The sequence below is a fragment of the Nerophis lumbriciformis genome, linkage group LG02 (genome assembly GCF_033978685.3).
Source record: "Nerophis lumbriciformis linkage group LG02, RoL_Nlum_v2.1, whole genome shotgun sequence".
Lineage (NCBI taxonomy): Eukaryota > Metazoa > Chordata > Actinopteri > Syngnathiformes > Syngnathidae > Nerophis > Nerophis lumbriciformis.
The window spans coordinates 67,020,790-67,040,514 of NC_084549.2; the positions used below are offsets into that span (position 1 = coordinate 67,020,790).

Sequence of the window (19,725 nt, forward strand, 5' to 3'; positions counted from 1 at the left end):
TGACTGAAAAGCACATATCCTTGGACAGACTTCTTCTTCGTGTGGTCTTTGACAGTCCAGCTAAGCTGCGCTAAAAATAACACAATTGACCACCATAGGGTATCCTATCGAGACATTGTAGCTTAGCATAGAGTAAAAGTGCCTCAGCTTTGATGTTTTTTTTACATCTGGACACTGACGGATCAATTTGAATGTTATACTTTTGTAAATGATGGAATTCTAAATATAGTGCACACATTTAAAACTTGTAATGTGTCTCATTTTGCACCATCCATCCACTTTCTACCACTTGTCCCTTTTGGGGTGGCCGAGGGTCTGGAGCCTATCCCAGGCTCCAGACGGACGGCAGGGTGCACAAGCCTTCTTAAATGGCACTTTATACATCATGCTCCAGACCACACGTTGAGAAGTCGTGCCATTAATCCTGACTTCCTCTTTCAATTATTAAAAAGAAAATCTGCACAAATTGTTTTATTTTTGTTTTGTAGTTTTATATATCGTGCTCCTGAGTAAATGTTGCTGAGCTATTGTTTCATTTTATTTTTTCGTATCAAATGGTTCAAGTGAGTCAAGTATTGATAGTTGAAATATGGATTTTGTATTTTTATTTAAAAAAAGATTCAATTTTTTTTTAGGCAAATTGGCTTTTAGTCCAACATAAAATATATATAAAGTGCATCAGTTAGATATTTTTTGGAAGTTGATCTATATTGAATGTTAAGAACACAATGATATGCAGAGGTGTACATATAACAATTTTATAGACTGAGACTATTAGGGGTGTCAAAAAAAAAGTTCAGATTAATCGGGATTCTTATATGTAACGATTCCTAATCACTAAAAAAAATCTAATTTTTTTTTTTTGTTCCAATCTGTGCTGTCCAGCCACTCAGACCAATCATATTGTTGATGTAGATTATCTACGTATATTTGCTGTACACATTTACTTCAGAAAAGAGAAGTGTTGGATACTTCTGTTGTTGCCTTATTTGTATTTGACTTTATTAAATGTTTGGGAAGCATTTTGTTCAACAAAATCAACTTTCTTTTAAGTCAGGGTTTCCCCGAGACTGCCAAGATACCTGTGGCGCTAGGGGGCATGGTCACCATGACATCAATATACATCCATTTAAAAAAAAAATCTGTTAATTAGTATTAAACATTTGTATCGTTTTGTCATATTTTCAATTGTTGCTTTTTGTACAATGTACTTTGAGATTTGTTTCAACTGATGTGTTTCAACATATACGATAACGTATATCTGCAGTATATATAAAAGTCACGTCCACATCACAGACATGCTGACAACCCTCCAGACAATGGCGTGCGTTTTGTTTACATCCGGTTTCTGCAGCGCCGTTTTCGGTAATGTTTGCAAACACACCGTCCATGCCTGAAAGGTGATTGGCGGAGAATGAGGAAGTGTTGCGTGTCCGTGGAAGCGCGGAGACGGAAGTGTTTGCAGGTGAGGTAAAGCCTGTTGGAATTGTGCTGTTGTAAGATTGGTAATAAAAGTTACAAATAGTGTCAGACTTTGTGTGATTTCTTTTCGGTCTACAATATCCATCTATCCATTTTCTACCGCTTATTCCCTTCGGCGTGGCAGGGGGCACTGGAGCCTATCTCAGCTACAATCGGGCGGAAGGCAGTGTACACCCTGGACAAGTCGCCAACTAATCGCAGGGCCAACACAGATAGACAGACAACATTCACACTCACATTCACACACTAGGTCCCATTTAGTGTTGCCAATCAACCTATCCTCAGGTGCATGTCTTTGGAAGTGGGAGGAAGCCGGAGTACCCGGAGGGAACCCACGCAGTCATGGGGAGAACATGCAAACTCCACACAGAAAGATCCCGAACGCAGGATCGAAACCAGGACCTACAATATATTATATTTAATTTGTTTTCAAGTTTAAAAAAAAACTTATTTTCAGGGTGCAAAGTGTGGTGGTAATGAAATCACTGTGGCGGCGTGCCACATTCAATTACATTAAGGGGAAACCCTGTAAGTAATATAGAAATTTATTAGAGCTGTTATCTATTTTATGTAATTAAAGTATAGATTTTGGAATCGAGGGCGATTCTGAATCGAATCGTTACCCCCAAGAATCAAATCGAATCGTGTGGTGCCCAAGAATTCACAGCTGTAATATTTATTGTCATGGGGGGGTGTGTAATGTTTTTTTCCTCCTAGGGAGGGGGGGGCGTAGGAGAAAATAATTGAGATACACTGACAGTCCAAAGTTTTCATGAAGACGTCGCTATAGCAACAGGAAATCATCTCCCCTCCATGTTTGTAGCTTTGATCTTGTAAAACCACCATGCATGCAAACGAGACCGAACCTGACCTGGCCTGACCCGAGGTGGTCCAGCAGGTTCGCCGGGCGACAATTCACGTGTGGGCAAAGTGGAGGTCCAGCAGCGTTAGCTCCTGACTAATGGGGACGCTGTTCTCGTCACGCAGGAAGAGGCTGCGCACCGAGACGATGACTGTCTTCTTTGGAAGGCTCAGGAGGTTCTGCAGCCTCTGTGCAACCACCTGGATCTGCTTCACTTCGGAACCCGGCGCTGAGAACCAAGGCAGACTTTCACAACCAGAGACCAAACATGTTGACCTATGACTCTTTAGGTCTCACCTGTGCTCCTGTGAAGCTCATCAGGCGGAGCATCTAGAACCTTCTGGACAGCGAGGGCAGGAACCTGGATGCACACGCTACGGTTGCCCTGCCCACTCACAGCTGTCAACACACCCGGCCTGCAGACAGCCACACAAAGCATTCGAAACATGCAAAGCCCCACCCCTGCCAGGCGACGCCGGTGTCACTTACCTGTAGTAGCGGCGCACGGCGGTGTAGGGCAGGCACGGGTAGCAAGGGCTATAAATTCCGTTGGCGTCGGTCTCCAGTTCGGCAGAGCAGCGGCCGCAGCCTGAGTATGTGATGTCGCCGCCGAGTGCCGCCAGGACGCTGGGCTGCGGCGTGGAGCTGTCCAGGGTCGGCTGTGGTGCATTGTGGGAAGGCTGGAAGCAGAAGCTGACGATCTGGACTCTGAGCTCCACGTCTCCTAAGGGACGACACGGCGTTAGTATGCAGCTCAATTATTATTAATAATTATAGTTACGCTCCCCCCAGGGAGAAGAAAACATGAATAGTATTTGTCTATAAAAGTGTTAAGTACACCTCTGCATTACATTGTATCCTTATTAACTGTAAAAAACAAATAACTATATATCAACTTACAACAAAATTAACTTTATTAACATTGAAAATATTTAAAGTGCATCAATTTGCCTGAAATAAAATAAAACTAAATAATTTCAACTCTAAAAAAATGTATCAACCTGATCCATTTCATACTGAAAAATACAATGAAATAAATAATAAATTAAAAAATGTTTTAACTCAAATTATTCAGCAACGTTACCTGAGGAGCACAATATATAAAACTTTCATCTACAAAACAAAAATTAATAAAACAATTTGATAAAGCATTTTCCCTGGGGTCCTCCCTTCCCCCACCAGGTCTGCAACGATTACTCATTAAAGTACCAATGATTGTCACACACACACTACGTGTGGCGAAATTATTCTCTGCATTTGACCCATCACCCTTGTCCACCCCCTGGGAGGTGAGGGGAGCAGTGAGCAGCAGCGGTGGCCGCGCCCGGGAATAATTTTTTTGTGATTTAACCCCCAATTCCAACCCTTGATGCTGAGTGCCAAGCAGGGAGGTAATGGGTCCCATTTTTATAGTCTTTGGTATGACTCGGCAGGGGTTTGAACTCACAGCCTACCGATCTCTGGACTATGGACTGGACTCTCACAATATTATGTCAGACCCACTCGACATCCATTGCATTTGGTCTCCCCTCACAAGGGTGAGTTTTTCCTTGCCCTTGTGTGGGCTCTGTACCGAGGATGTCGTTGTGGCTTATGCAGCCCTTTGAGACACTTGTGATTTTGGGCTATATAAATAAACATTGATTGATTGATTGATTGATCTCAGGGCGGACACTCTAACCACTAGGCCACTGAGTCAGTAAATTGACCAATTTGATTAGAAAAAAATCTGCAATTAATTTTCATAAAAATGTATCAATTCCAAATTGCTAAAGCGGGCTGCAACATGGACAAAAGCATGAGAGATGGGCGACCATTTTAAAGATTGCTCCGGGCTTTAGACGACTCGGCCCTCTCTCTGCAGTGCCCATGTTGCTATTGTTTGTGCTTAGTCCCTTTGTGTGGAATAAATTGTTCATCTTTATTTCTTGTCACCTGTCATCACCTTAGACAGCCTTAAAACTCAAGAATCTGGGTGGACACTTTCCTACTGAAGGGAGGGGCCAATCAGGGGTAATACTTATGTCAATTCCGAACAATAAGCCGCTACCTTTTTCCTGCGGCTTGTAAAACAGTGCAGCTAAATAGTTTTCATTCAACACATGCAAAGACACTCAAATGGTGTATTTACTGTTTGTGCTTTGGCGCCATCTTTTAGACGAGTTTGCACACTTCAGGTGCTGCTCGGTGAATGTGAACTCCTGCTGTTTAAAGCTTTGAACCGGAAGTAGAATGCCGTATTTCGTCTTCTAGCCATCTATAGCGTTAATACTTGTATAGATTCTTCATTAATCACTCCAAGTACAGCAAAGTTTTACAACATAACTAAAACAATTCTTACCTACTAAAGCGTCCCATGTGTGATGTCTGTAGGAGTGTTTTCATGCCTATTTGTACGTGCTATTGTAATGTAATGACACTAGTGTCTTTAGCGTTAGCTAGTATGCTAATACGTTTACGATTGTCTGTGTTAGTATCATTAACTTACAGTGGCATTCTTTTTGTATTGTTTTAGTTTTGTAAATTCACTAAAACTTCACCGTGGAGATATTGAGTCTGTTTAGCTGATTGGAAAGCTAGCTTGCGCAGCTAGTGGGTCTATGACAATGATTCCGTTTTGTTTGATCAGCCGTTTTACTGCCGTGTTACAGACACCGTTTGGAAACACTTACGGTATGTAAATAAACATTTACTAAATATTTCTGTGTAAATAACTAATTTCACAACGTATATATCTGCGGCTTATAGTCCGGTGCGGCTAATATATGGAAAATATGTTGTTCCTCAAATTTGGTGGGTGCTGCTTAAATACCGGTGCGCTTTACAGTCCGGAAAATACATCCAACCATGCAGTACTCAGTGGCCTAGTGGTTAGAGTGTCCGCCCTGAGATCGGTAGGTCTTGAGTTCAAACCCCGGCCGAGTCATACCAAAGACTATAAAAATGGGACCCATTACCTCCCTGCTTGGCACTCAGCAGGGAGGTAATGGGCCTAGTGGTTAGAGTGTCCGCCCTGAGATCGGTAGGTCGTGAGTTCAAACCCCGGCGGAGTCATACCAAAGACTATAAAAATGGGACCCATTACCTCCCTGCTTGGCACTCAGCATCAAGGGTTGGAATTGGGGGTTAAATCACCAAAAATGATTCCCGGGTGTGGCCACCGCTGCTGCTCACTGCTCCCCTCACCTCCCAGGGGGTGGTCAAGGATGATGGGTCAAATGCAGAGAATAATTCGCCACACCTCGTGTGTGTGTGACAATCCTTGGTACTTTAACTTTAACTTTAGATTATGGACATGGAGCGTGGCAGAACCTGCATCCATCACCTGAGTAGTTCTGGGAGAGCAGCGTGTCCAAATCCAGGTCCACACAGCTGCTGGTTCCACGCATGAAGTCCTGCAGCCTGCTGTCGGCGGCGTCCACACGCCGGATGGAGCTCCAGGGGGTGGTGTGAAGCTCCGGGAGGTCAGACGTCAAGCCTTCTCTTGCCAGGAGAACTCGGACATCCCAGACAGCGTCTGAAGGGGACGGCGTGACAATCCAGTCTACATGCGAGTCAGGGTAAAACCTTCGTGGGTCCAAACAAGAACCAAACCTTTATGTGTTTTGAAGTGTGGCAGCCAGTCCAGAGCTGCCCCCCAGAGCAGGAGCGCCCCCCGCCGGCCGTCCGCCTGCTCCACGGTCGCGACAGCCTGACGCTCGAGAGCCGACCTGCAGCGAGACTCCGCCTCTCCTCGCCACTCTGCAACACACGCCGTGAATGATATCATCAGGCAAGTGTGAGGCGGCGTGGCCCCTCCCCTTGCCTGTCACCCCACTCACCCGCGCTGACGTGCGCGTGTTTGACGCGCAGCACGGCGTGAACCAGCGTGTTGACCTTCAGCGCCCACAGGGGGGTGTACGGCAGCCGCCTCAAGTCCTGAGGCGGGCGGGGCGGCACAGCCAGCAACAGGGGACGCCGCTCCTGAAGGTAGTCACAGAGAGACGCCACGTGGCGGGCGTGAACCTGATGACCACCTGGCATTGGAGAGGGGATAGAGTGTGAGTGAAATAGGGATTGTGATAGTGGGGGCTATAAAGTCCTACCTGAGGGACAGGTGGCTGAACCAATGTGGCCCAAGTTGAGCAGCTTGCTGCTGAATGTGGACTGCAGTACTTTCTCTCCCCTCCAGGTGTCCTCGTGCAGCTGCAGGCCTAAAAAAACAAGGGAAACAAAGTGTTTTGAGTTGCAAGCAAACATTTGAGTCATGAGCAAAGTGCGTGGACGAAGAGGTGGAGAATATGCATTGAATTAAAAGAAAGAAAAATAATCAAAAACATGACAAGAGTGTGTCGCTAGCTAACTTGGTGAAGCAGTTGGAGTGTAGCAGCGCTAGTCTGCATCATACTGAAGCGGAGTGAGTCCATAACGCCAGCCAAGGATGTTAAAATAATATGCAGTACAAACGGCGGACATTTATCCATGAAAATATGGAGAAGCTGTGTTTGACGGAGAAGCAGCTGGAAGGAGATACTGTAGAAGTCCACTCTAAGGCAGTGTTTCTTAACCAATGTGTTTATCTACTCTGGTCCGTATGAGCCGCAGCGGTACTCAGTTGTAATACACTTTTACACCACTTGTGGCAGTAATGACAATCGCAAACAAACGAATTAAATCGGGAGCTAAAGTGTGTTAAGCGCAAAAATTATGACTCAAGTCGGGAAGCTATATTTTCATTTGCACTTCAATTTTATTGACAGTTTAGTTCAGAAACATATTATTAATTTAGTGTACCGTATTTTTCGGAGTATAAGTCGCACCGGAGTATAAGTCGCACCTGCCGAAAATGCATAATAAAAAAGGAAAAAAACATATATAAGTCGCACTGGAGCCCGGCAAAACTATGAAAAAAACTGCGACTTATAGTCCGAAAAATACAATATTTATTTTATAGAAAAATAATTGTATGAAAAATAATTTTTGTAATTAGCCTGACCTAAGCCTAAGGTGTATGTGTAATTAAATAGATATAGATAATAGATCTTTAATTTCAATGGCTGACGTCATCTTCAGATACAAGTGTTCTGAGTTAAGAGCTCCTAAGTTGAGGTACTACTGTACTTTGAAAGCTAGGACTTCCTTCGGACTCCTGATTGGCCAAAGTGGTCTTCAAGGTGTTTGTGTACCTGTTATGGACACAACGTCTCCAACGCCGACGGCCAAGGCCCAGAATGCCGCCTGCCGCCACAGCACCACCTTCATGTCCACGGACGACTGGTCCGTCACCACCATGGTGGCCAGAGGGATCAGGGTCCCGGTGGAGGGTCCGGACTTCACCTTCGAGGTCAGAGCAAGATGGCATGAAGGGTGTTGGCCGAGGTCAAAGTTCAGAAAGCTTTCAGCTGTCTTGTCTACTTGATGGACCTCCATGCTGTTCACTTTTGACTTGGATAGATTCACTTTACGGGTAGGTTCCAGCAACACATTCGGCCAGGGGTGTCCTAATCTTTTCCACAGTGAAAAATCAAAGCATGCGGAAGCCACGCTGATATTTCTAAATTTTCAAAACCAACACAATATATATTGTAATTTTTAGGGCGGTGGTCGGCAACCCACTCTTTAGCGCCGCCCTAACGGTTGCTAGGGAGCTTATTAAGAAATGCATGACAATGGAAAAAGATGAGGAAAACATATATTGTTTTGTTTTTATATGACTCCCGTAGGACAGACATGATACCATGCTGTAAAAATGTGTGGAATAAATATTCCATTCCAACATTTCTGTCAACGACGATTGGCGTCAGCCTCCGACACACGTTTGTGGCTGTTTTTAGAAAGTAATTTCTGAATTTTGTCAATATATATTTGGAATGACACAAAGGGATATTAATGTTTTATGTTTCTCAGGTTGGAGGATAATGCACATTAATCTAACTTATACTGTATTATTTTAATTACTTTACCTTTTCAAAATGTTGTTTTATTTTTATAACGGCAGGCCACGTTTTATTGCACTCTGTCTGTTGCCCAGAGAAGGGGGAAAAGAGAAAAGGATTGTGTTGCATTATCGAGAAATGAAGAGGACTTTATTTCCATTGGGAAGTCTGAAATTATAGGAGGCCTATTACGCATGAACTATTTTGTTGGAGTTTTTTAGATACCTCAATATAGAAATGACATAAAAAATCAGATTTCTTTATTGTATTTCTATAATTTGATGCAAACGAAACATAATACATTACTATTGTAGCAGAGTAGTCACATGGTGCGACATTCTCTCCAGGATGCGCTGCAGGGAAAGTAAACATTCAATCATGAATACTCATGTATTTGTAGCCGACACAGTCATTTTGATAGGATAGGCTAATAAAGACACTTACAGCATGTGTTACCTTCAATGTAAAACTTATATTGCAGCTCCAGACAGATTTGTTTTTTTTTGGCTGTTTCAACATTTTGGGTTCCCACTCCTGCCTTAGGGTGAACATTGAAGGATCCCGGGGACCCAAAGGGGTCTCAGTCATCTAAGCGTTAAACATAAGTCTTATGTATATTTATATATTTTTTTACTTTCAATGCTTAAATATCTATATATCAACTTTAGATTTATCCGTTGCCTTATATTTTATGCCCTTATTTTTTCAAGGACCCCCCTAATTTCTTAGGCCCAAAATATAAAATATCCCATAATTTTACCCAAAGCATTTTTCAAAATGGAATATTTGATGTGACGTAAATAATTCATTATATTGATTTTGATTCATTATTATTTTTTGAACAATGACAGTTGAAAAGAAATTGCACAAAAGTTCTCGGTGATCCAAAAGACCCCCACTCATGAAAGTGTTAAGTCATAAATCAATATATATTATATTTAGCTTTAACGCTTAAATTTACAAATCAACTCGGGATCTTTCTGTGTGGAGTTTGCATGTCCTCCCCGTGACTGCGTGGGTTCCCTCCGGGTACTCCGGCTTCCTCCCACTTCCAAAGACATGCACCTGGGGATAAGTTGATTGGCAACACTAAATTGGCCCTAGTGTGTGGATGTGAGTGTGAATGTTGTCTGTCTATCTGTGTTGGCCCTGCGATGAGGTGGCGACTTGTCCATGGTGTACCCCGCCTTCCGCCCGATTGTAGCTGAGATAGGCTCCAGCGCCCCCCGCGACCCCAAAGGGAATAAGCGGTAGAAAATGGATGGATGGAACTTCCGATCTATCCGCCGATTTTTTATGATTTTTTTTGGAGCAATGACTGTTTTTAAAGTTAAAAAAAACTGCCTGCATGGCAGCTTTGTGTTAGTAGAGATGTGATTCTTTGGGCACCTAACAATTCGGTACGATTCCCTGGGTGACGATTCGATTCAGACTCGATACTCGATTCAACATGATTCTCGCAATGTATTATTTGGTATAATAATAAATATTAATATTATATATTAATATTTTTCAAAACAGGTAACAGGTTAGAAAAGCTCCTCCTGGATGCATGGAGATGGCATAAAAATGTATGTTTAAAATTTGCATCGTAAAAAAAATACATACATATATATATACATATACATATATATATATACATATATATATATATATATATATATATATATATATATATATATATATGGTGTACACCCTGGACAAGTCGCCATATATATCAATCAATCAATCAATCTTTATTTATATAGCCCTAAATCACAAGTGTCTCAAAGGGCTGCACAAGCCACAACGACATCCTCGGTACAAAGCCCACATACGGGCAAGGAAAAACTCACCCCAGTGGGACGTCGATGTGAATGACTATGAGAAACCTTGGAGAGGACCGCATATGTGGGTAACCCCCCCCCTCTAGGGGAGACCGAAAGCAATGGATGTCGAGTGGGTCTGACATAATATTGTGAGAGTCCAGTCCATAGTGGATCCAACATAATAGTAAGAGTCCAGTCCATAGTGGGGCCAACAGGACACCATCCCGAGCGGAGACGGGTCAGCAGCGTAGAGATGTTCCCAGCCGATGCACAGGCGAGCGGTCCACCCCGGGTCCCGACTCTGGACAGCCAGCACTTCATCCATGGCCACCGGACCTGTGCCCCCCCCCCCTCAAGGAAAAGGGGAGCAGAGGAGAAAAGAAAAGAAACGGCAGATCAACTGGTCCAACAGGGGGGCTATTTAAAGGCTAGAGTATACAAATGAGTTTTAAGATGGGACTTAAATGCTTCTACTGAGGTAGCATCTCTAATTGTTACCGGGAGGGCATTCCATAGTACTGGAGCCCGAATAGAAAACGCTCTATAGCCCGCAGACTTTTTTTGGGCTCTGGGAATCACTAATAAGCCGGAGTTCTTTGAACGCAGATTTCTTGCCGGGACATATGGTACAATACAATCGACAAGATAGGACGGAGCTAGACCGTGTAGTATTTTATACGTAAGTAGTAAAACCTTAAAGTCACATCTTAAGTGCACAGGAAGCCAGTGCAGGTGAGCCAGTATAGGCGTAATATGATCAAACTTTCTTGTTCTTGTCAAAAGTCTAGCAGCCGCATTTTGTACCAACTGTAATCTTTTAATGCTAGACATAGGGAGACCCGAAAATAATACGTTACAGTAGTCGAGACGAGACGTAACGAACGCATGAATAATGATCTCAGCGTCGCTAGTGGATAAAATAGAACGAATTTTAGCGATATTACGGAGATGAAAGAAGGCCGTTTTAGTGACACTCTTAATGTGTGATTCAAAGGAGAGAGTTGGGTCGAAGATAATACCCAGATTCTTTACTGATTCGCCTTGTGTAATTGTTTGGTTGTCAAATGTTAAGGTGGTATTATTAAATAAATGTCGGTGTTTAGCAGGACCGATAATCAGCATTTCCGTTTTCTTGGCGTTGAGTTGCAAGAAGTTAGCGGACATCCAATGTTTAATTTCATTAAGACACGCCTCCAGCTGACTACAATCCGGCGTGTTGGTCAGCTTTAGGGGCATGTAGAGTTGGGTGTCATCAGCATAGCAATGAAAGCTAACACCGTATTTGCGTATGATATCGCCTAGCGGCAGCATGTAAATACTAAAGAGTGCAGGGCCAAGAACCGAACCCTGAGGAACTCCGCACGTTACCTTAACATAGTCAGAGGTCACATTATTATGGGAGACGCATTGCATCCTGTCAGTAAGATAAGAGTTAAACCACGACAAGGCTAAGTCTGACATACCAATACGTGTTTTGATACGCTCTAATAAAATATTATGATCGACGGTATCGAAAGCAGCGCTAAGATCAAGAAGCAGCAACATAGATGACGCATCAGAATCCATCGTCAGCAGTAGATCATTAGTCATTTTTGCGAGGGCTGTCTCCGTAGAGTGATTTGCCCTGAAACCGGATTGAAAAGGTTCACAGAGATTGTTAGACACTAAGTGTTCATTTAGCTGCTGTGCGACAATTTTTTCGAGGATTTTCGAAATAAAGGGAAGGTGGGACACCGGTCGGTAGTTTACCATGAGGTCAGGATCAAGGTTAGGTCTTTTGAGCAGAGGATGAATAACCGCTTTCTTGAATGCTAGGGGAACAGTGCCAGAGGAAAGTGATAAGTTTATAATATTTAGCACTGATGGACCTAATAATACAAAAAGCTCCTTGATAAGTTTCCCAGGAAGTGGGTCAAGTAAACATGTTGTTTGTTTTATCCCACTTACACGCTGTAATAGTTCCTCTAATGTTATTTCATCAAAAAGAGAGAGACTATTTTGTATTGCAGTATCCGTCGTAGATACAGTTGTATCTGTGTTCATAGAACCCAGTTGTAGCTATATATATATATATATATATATATATATATATATATCAACTATATATATATATATATATATATATGGCGACTTGTCCAGGGTGTACACCGCCTTCCGCCCATGTGCAGCTGAGATAGGCTCCAGCACGCCCCGCAACCCCGAAAGGGACAAGCGGTAGAAAATGGATGGAGGGATGGATATATACATACACATATATTTGTAAATAATGTATATACATTAAATAAATAATATATACATATATATATGTGTGTATATATATATATGTATATACTATATGTATATATATATGTATGTATGTATGTATGTATGTATGTATGTATGTATATATATATATATATATATATACATACATACATACATACATATATACATATATATATATATATATATATATATATATATATATATATATATATATACTGCAACTAACGATTAATTTGATAATCGATTAATCTGTCGATTATTACTTCGATTAATAGTCGGATAAAAGAGACAAACTACATTTCTATCCTTTCCAGTATTTTATTGGAAAAAAAACAGCATACTGGTACCATACTTATTTTGATTATTGTTTCTCAGCTGTTTGTACATGTTGCAGTTTATAAATAAAGGTTTATAAAAAAAAATGTATAAAAAAAATATATATATAGCATAGATCCAACGAATAGATGACTAAATTAATCGCCAACTATTTTTATAATCGATTTAATCGATTAGTTGTTGCAGCCCTAATATATATATATATATCCATCCATCCATTTTCTACCGCTTATTCCCTTTGGAGTCGCGGGGGGCGCTGGAGCCTATCTCAGCTACAATCGGGCGGAATATATATATATATATATATATATATATATATATATATATATATATATATATATATATATAATTTTTTTTTTTTTTTTTTTTTTATCGATTTTTTAAAATTATGTTTCGATTTAGAATCGGGATGAAAAACAAATTGCGATTCGGATGTTAATCAAAAATTTTTGACACCCCTAGTTATTAGTGTCAATATTGCAAACATCCAATTCTTATGTTTTGAATAGTATTTTTTAAATGTAAAAAAAAAAGTTAAACGTTAAAAAATGAGCTGCGGGCCGCACTTTGGACACCCCTGCCGTAAGAAGTATCATTACGATGAAAAGACAGGAAAACAGAGAATGACTTCCTTTTCTTCTCCTTTGTTGAAGTCCACAACTCACCTTCACCTCCTTCAGCTGACACGGATGTACAACGGCGACCAGAACCTGGTACCGAACCGCCGCTCGAGTACACTGGGCGAGAAGTGTGGTGGAACCGCGATCCCCGGCCGTGCCGATTCCGTCCAACACCTCGATCTTGTCGTCCTCAGCGAGGCGAGTTCTTTTGAGTCCGGGACTGGAGGGCGGACTGTTGTCCTCCTGGGAGCACAACACTCCATGTGAGGTTGTCTCCAAGACCACGCCCCCTTGCTCCGCCCGCCGCTCCGGACTGAAGAGCTCGCCGGAACCCCCGGGAGAGCGAGTTAATGGACTGAAGAGCTCCGGCGTGTTGGAGGAGTCTGACGGCGATGTTTGGGTGGGTTTTTGAGGGCTCTGTGGGGGGCTGCTGGCTGATTGGGAATCTCTCAGAATCAACGCTTGACTCAGAGTCCAGGTCGCGAGAAACTGGCTGCCGACAGACAGATTGTGGCGTGAAGGTTCTCGAGTTTCTTCTTGTTGCGTGGCAGGAAAACATGAGTCCAGATAATCCTGAACAGAAACCGCAGGACGCTCTTCCTCGCCGGCGTGCGAGCGATGTTCTTTGAGGGTCTCTCTGGTCCATTTGGTTCTTGAGGCTAAACCACCCTGATCTGCGGTTTCATCCTCGTTCTGGTCTGGTGGGAGATGATGCGCTCCTTCTGCATCTGAGGATGAACAAATGAGTCCTGGTTGTATTATTTACACAAAACTATTCCTAATGTACTTGTTAATTTACTGTTAATATCTGGTTATTAGGGCTGGGAATCTTTGGGCATCACACGATTAGATTCAATTCTTGGGGGTAACGATTCGATTCAGAATCGATTCTCAATTCAAAATCAATAGTTTTTTTTAACAGCATTGGCTGCCAGTTCTATGATTAACTACATTCATCCATAAAATAGGTTAAAAAAAAATAATCAATTTTTGAGAATCATGAATCTATTTAGAATCGGGATGAATAAAAATTGCGATTCGGATGTAAATCTGATTTTTTTCCACCCTGCTGGTTACTTTCTGTTGCAACGTGTTCCTAACTACACAAACATACACCAGAGGTTTTGAAATGTTTTTCACCACAGAAAACACTATACCACCATAATGACCAACATTAAAATAAAGCAGCGTAGTAGGCCTAAAAACTCATTAAAAACCAGGCAGAGGTTTTATTTAACCTGTATATTTAATATTTTTGGCCACTGTAACATTACACATATTTTTGAACAGTAACACTGTGTTTGGGAAAATAAAACAATGTACTTTAATTAAGTGATTCTTTGTTGTAGATAGATATATAGATAGTACTTTATTGATTCCTTCAGAAGACTAGATGGAGCCCGTGTACTACATTAACCACAGTTTGAAAATAACAGCACTAAACACTTATTCTTCTGTTGTTTGAATACTTGACATTAGTTTTGAGCCATACCACAAATGTGGGTATCGATCTGATACCAAGCACTTACAGAGACAGTATGGGTCATACCGATATTGGTACTCAAATTTTCCAGGTCATTAACTGGTTATGTTCTTTATCACAATTGTGAAAACACAGGATGACGGTCTAACAATATCAATTAAATATTCCAATTATTTACTGTTTACTACACACAATATTTGGAGTAAATAAAGTAAATAGTATATTTAAAACTACTATTGATTTAAATCCTTTGTTTTTGCACTTTAAGTACTCCTGTGTCCAGGCACCTACTCCCCGAGTTTGTAAACAATAGTGGCAAAAAAGAAAAATGTTTTTGATAACACAAAATTGCAATGTAATCACTGTAGTATCGACCAAACACTGATACTATACTTGGTATCATTACGCTCGACATTTGTATCGTCCTACCACCCCTGTTTATTACGTTCAAGAACTCCACCTAGGCAATTAGCATGGACTCTCGTATCCTCCTATGGTGTGTAGTGCAGCATGTGTAGCTATTCTTCGTCCTCCAGTGATAACAATACTTGAAAGAAACTGTTTATTTGCCGTCATGGAGGCGAGGATTAGTGACTGGCACTGTCGAGAGGATATTGGCTGCGAGCACGGTAGCGAGAATGTTGCATTGCGTGTCAAATTTGCGCGACACAGCTAGAACATTGGGATGTTAATCTCTGGGCACCGAATGATTCGATTCGATTCTGATTCTGATTTGGATTCCGATTCTCACAATGTATTAATTGATATAATATTTTTTTCCCCCCAAAACAGGTTACAGGTTAGAAAAGGTCCTTCTGGTTGCATTGAGATGATCTAAAAAATGTTTTTTTAAATGTATTCTTATCAAAAAGAAAAAAAATACATTAAAAAATTGAATAACTGAAATTAAAAACAACAAAAAAAGTATTTTTACAAAAGTAAAAAATGTTTTAATCAATTTTTTTAAATGATTAATTGATTTAGAATCTGAATAAAGAAGAACAGATTTTTTTTCTGCACCCTTACAATAATGTCATCAAAATGCACGATATGACAATGATTAAAAGCGCTATCGTCAGCGATATTCATGTATCGTTGGTATCGCACAACCCTACCGGGAATATAACGTGAAGTGTCTCAGAGCGCCTCACCTGCAGGGAGGAGCCGCCCTTCCCGCCAGGTGAGCTCCAGGTGTCGCCAGCGGCCGGATGGTCCCCCGCCCCTCTCCATACCGCAGTCAGAGACCGAGGCGGGGCCAGGCGTGGAGGGAGGGGCCCCCAGGAAGACGTGAATCTTTGGCCGCTCGCACATGCTGAGAGGAGAAAGTTGTGGAAGTTTATTGACATCCACAGGAACAACACACAGCCACACTTGTAAAGTTTAAATTCAATCCAGAAATGACTCATAAATTATATAACTAAAGGTTGTGACTACTTCTAACAAGGGTTTTTAATAGAGATGTCCGATAATATCGGACTGCCGATGTTATCGGCCGATAAATGCTTTAAAATGTAATATCGGAAATTATCGGTATCGGTTTCAAAATCATCGGTATCGGTTTCAAAAAGTAAAATGTATGACTTTTTAAAACGCCACTGTGTACATGGACGTAGGGAGAAGTACAGAGCGCCAATAGTGCCGGCCCAGTCACATAATATCTACTGTTTTTCCACACACACAAGTGAATACCATACTTGGTCAACAGCCATACAGGTCACACTGAGGGTGGCCGTATAAACAACTTTAACACGGTTAAAAATATGCACCACACAGTGAACCCACACCAAACAAGAATGACAAACACATTTCGGGAGAACATCCGCACTGTAACACAACATAAACACAACAGAACAAATACCCAGAACCCCATGCAGCACTAACTCTTCCGGGACACAACAAATGACACCCCCCGCTACCCTCTACCCACCTCAACCCCGCCCACTTCAACCCCCCAACCCCCCACGCTGTCTCAGGGAGCGCATGTCCCAAATTCCAAGCTGCTGTTTTGAGGCATGTTAAAAAAAATTATGCACTTTCTGACTTCAATGATGAATATGGCAGTGCCATGTTGGCATTTTTTTCCATAACTTGAGTTGATTTATTTTGGAAAACCTTGTTACATTGTTTTTATGCATCCAGCGGGGCATCACAACAAAATTAGGCACAATAATGTTTAAATTCCACGACTGTATATATCGGTATCGGTTGATATCGGAATCGGTAATTAAGAGTTGGACAATATCGGATTATCGGATATTGGCAAAAAAGCCATTATCGGACATCTCTAGTTTTTAACAATCAATGAATGACATGGCTACAGGGGTGTTGGAAAAATCAATACACATTTCAATCGCAATTTTTTTTATATTACAATCCCTAATCGATTCACAATGCATAAGAATCGATTCTTAAAAAGACGATTTGGAGGTCATCTTTGCTTATACGCAGTGATGGGCAGTAACAAGCTACATGTAGCTAAGCTACGTAGCTTACCTACATTTTCCGGTAGCTTAGCTACTTCTTTAACACGTAGCTTTTCCGGTAGCTCAGCTACTTTTAGACCCATGTAGCGAGGTAGCTTACATCAAAGCTACAAACTATAAAGAGAGAAAACGGACTGCGAATCCAGGCCCAAAAAAAACAATACGGAGAAAATACAACGGCCTGGATGAACGAGAACATCCATATATACGGAGAACATCCATGATTGTACGGTATGAAACATGACAGACTGGCCAATCAGAGGCAAGATAAGGCGGGTCATCAAAACTAAGTAAGAAAAATCATAACAGACACAAAACTCATGTCACATGACGACGAGGGAGTCGGAGACAGAGGGACGCTTCAAGCTGACCGCTCAAAAATAAATAAACATACTTGAAAATGTCAGAGGGATTCTCACCCGCAGATTATATTTCTCCTTTAGTGACGAAGGCGACGTGCAGGAAACCCACAATAATGCATGTCCTAAGCCATATTTAGACAAATGTACGCGTTTAGAGAAAACAATGCCTAAAACCTTAGTTTCGTTTTGAATTGAGAATAGATTCTGAATTGAATCGTCCCCCAAGAATTGTAATAGAATTGAATCGTTAGTTGGTGTAAGATTCACATCCCTAATGGTTACGTAGTTGACTTAGCATGACAATGTATTGAAAAATGTACTTGTCTTCGAAAAAAACTCCATTTGTTTTTTGTTGCTGTCATTTAAGTCGTGTTATACTTGACAACATTCATCGTAAATATAAAATTATGTTTTCAACAAAAATGCTACTCAAAGCTACCGACTTCAGTGCTACAGCCAAGCTACTGAGAATGCTAACGTTATCATACTCTCACAATTCTTTTACCTTTTATATGCCGAACAAAATATTGGGAAAATTGTTTTGAATTGAGAATAGACTCTGAATCGAATCAATAGTTGGTGTAAGATTCACATCCCTCATGGCTACGTAGTTGACTTAGCATGACAACATATTAAAAAATACTTATCTTTGAAAACAAACCTCAATTTGTTGTTTGTTGCTGTCATTCGAGTCGTGTTATACTTGACAACATTCATCGTAAATATGACGTGACGTTTTCAACATGAATACTACTCGAAGCTACAGACTTCAGTGCTACAGCTAGGTTACTGGGACCACTAATATTACCATATTTTCTCAAAAAAATTATTATCATTTATATGCCCAATAATATATTGTGAAAATTGTTTTGTATTGAGAATAGATACTGAATCAAATCGTCCACCAAGAATTGGAAACCAATTGAATCATGAGTTGTTGTAAGATTCACACCTTTAATAGTTACGTAGTTGACTTAGCATGACATTGTATTAAAAATGTCACTTATCTATGAAAAAAACAACTTTTGTTGTTCGTTACTGTCACTTAAGTCGTGTTACACTTGACAACATTTATCGTAAATGTGAAATGACGTTTTCAACAAAAATGCTACTCAAAGCTACCGACTTCAGTGTTGCAGATAAGCTACTGAGAACGTTAATGTTATCATACTCTCTGAATTATTTTACCTTTTATATGCCGAACAAAATATTGGGAAAATTGTTTTGAATTGAGAATAGACTCTGAATCGAATCATCACCCCAAAAATAGGAATCGAATTTGAATCGTGAGTTGGTGTAAGATTCACATCCGTAGTGATTTCGTAGTTGACTTAGCATGACAATGTATTGAAAAATTTACTTATCTTCGAAAAAAAACAATTTGTTGTTCGTTGCTGTCACTTATACTAGTGACGTTTTCAACATGAATGCTACTCAAAGCTATAGACTTCAGTGCTACGGCTATCTTACTGAGAACGCTAATGTTACCATATTTTCAAAATGTTCTATCATCATTTATATTCCCAATAATATATTGTGAAAATGGTTTTGAATTGAGAATAGATTGGAACAAATTGAATCGTAAATTAAATATTTAATAGTTACGTAGTTGCATGACATTGTAGTAAAAAACTTACTTATCTATGAAACAAAAAACTTTTGTTGTTCGTTACTGTCATTTAAGTCGTGACAATTTATCGTAAATGTGAAAAGACATTTTCAACAAAAATGCTACTTGCTACAGACTTCCGTGCTACAGCTAAGCTATTGAGATTATTATTTATTATTACCAATTATTTATACCCATCTATATGTCAAATAATATATTGTGAAAATCGTTTTGAATTGAGAATAGATTCTGAATCGAATAATAGGGATCAAATTGAATCGTAAGTTGGTGTAAGATTCACATCCCTAATGGTTATGTCGTTGACTTAGCATGACAATGTATTGAAAAATGTACTTATCTTGGAAAAATTAAATTTGTTGCTTGCTACTGTCATTTAAGTTCTGTTGCCTAGCAACAGGGCTACAGCCAAGCTAGGCTAAGCTAAGCTAACTGTAGCGCCGAAGTCTGCAGCTTCGAGTACATAATTCGGTGCTACGATT

The 19,725-nt window shown here is 40.7% G+C and overlaps 1 protein-coding gene across 4 annotated transcripts in view; it reads right to left on the reverse strand.

Annotated features, from left to right (window-relative positions):
* The window catches only part of shld2 (shieldin complex subunit 2), a 41,633-nt gene extending 22,514 nt beyond the window's left edge, over window positions 1–19,119 (reverse strand). For 2 of the 4 annotated variants that reach the window (XR_009815912.1, XM_061967185.1), the window contains exons 1-11: window positions 18,278–19,118; window positions 15,923–16,083; window positions 13,334–14,016; window positions 7,510–7,660; window positions 6,430–6,537; window positions 6,166–6,360; window positions 5,939–6,085; window positions 5,670–5,861; window positions 2,834–3,068; window positions 2,642–2,760; window positions 2,354–2,573 (exon numbers count right to left, since the gene is read on the reverse strand). Coding sequence is in view for 2 of the 4 variants with exons in the window: in XM_061967185.1 (XP_061823169.1) it covers window positions 2,398–2,573; window positions 2,642–2,760; window positions 2,834–3,068; window positions 5,670–5,861; window positions 5,939–6,085; window positions 6,166–6,360; window positions 6,430–6,537; window positions 7,510–7,660; window positions 13,334–14,016; window positions 15,923–16,083; window positions 18,278–18,333 (2,223 nt within the window). In the remaining 2 variants the exon portion in view is untranslated. Of the gene's footprint in view, window positions 1–2,353; window positions 2,574–2,641; window positions 2,761–2,833; window positions 3,069–5,669; window positions 5,862–5,938; window positions 6,086–6,165; window positions 6,361–6,429; window positions 6,538–7,509; window positions 7,661–13,333; window positions 14,017–15,922; window positions 16,084–17,673; window positions 17,812–18,277 lie in introns of those variants that run through there. The other 2 variants (XR_009815913.2, XM_061967200.2) reach the window with 2 other exon arrangements.
* Between the last annotated feature and the right edge of the window lie 606 nt (window positions 19,120–19,725).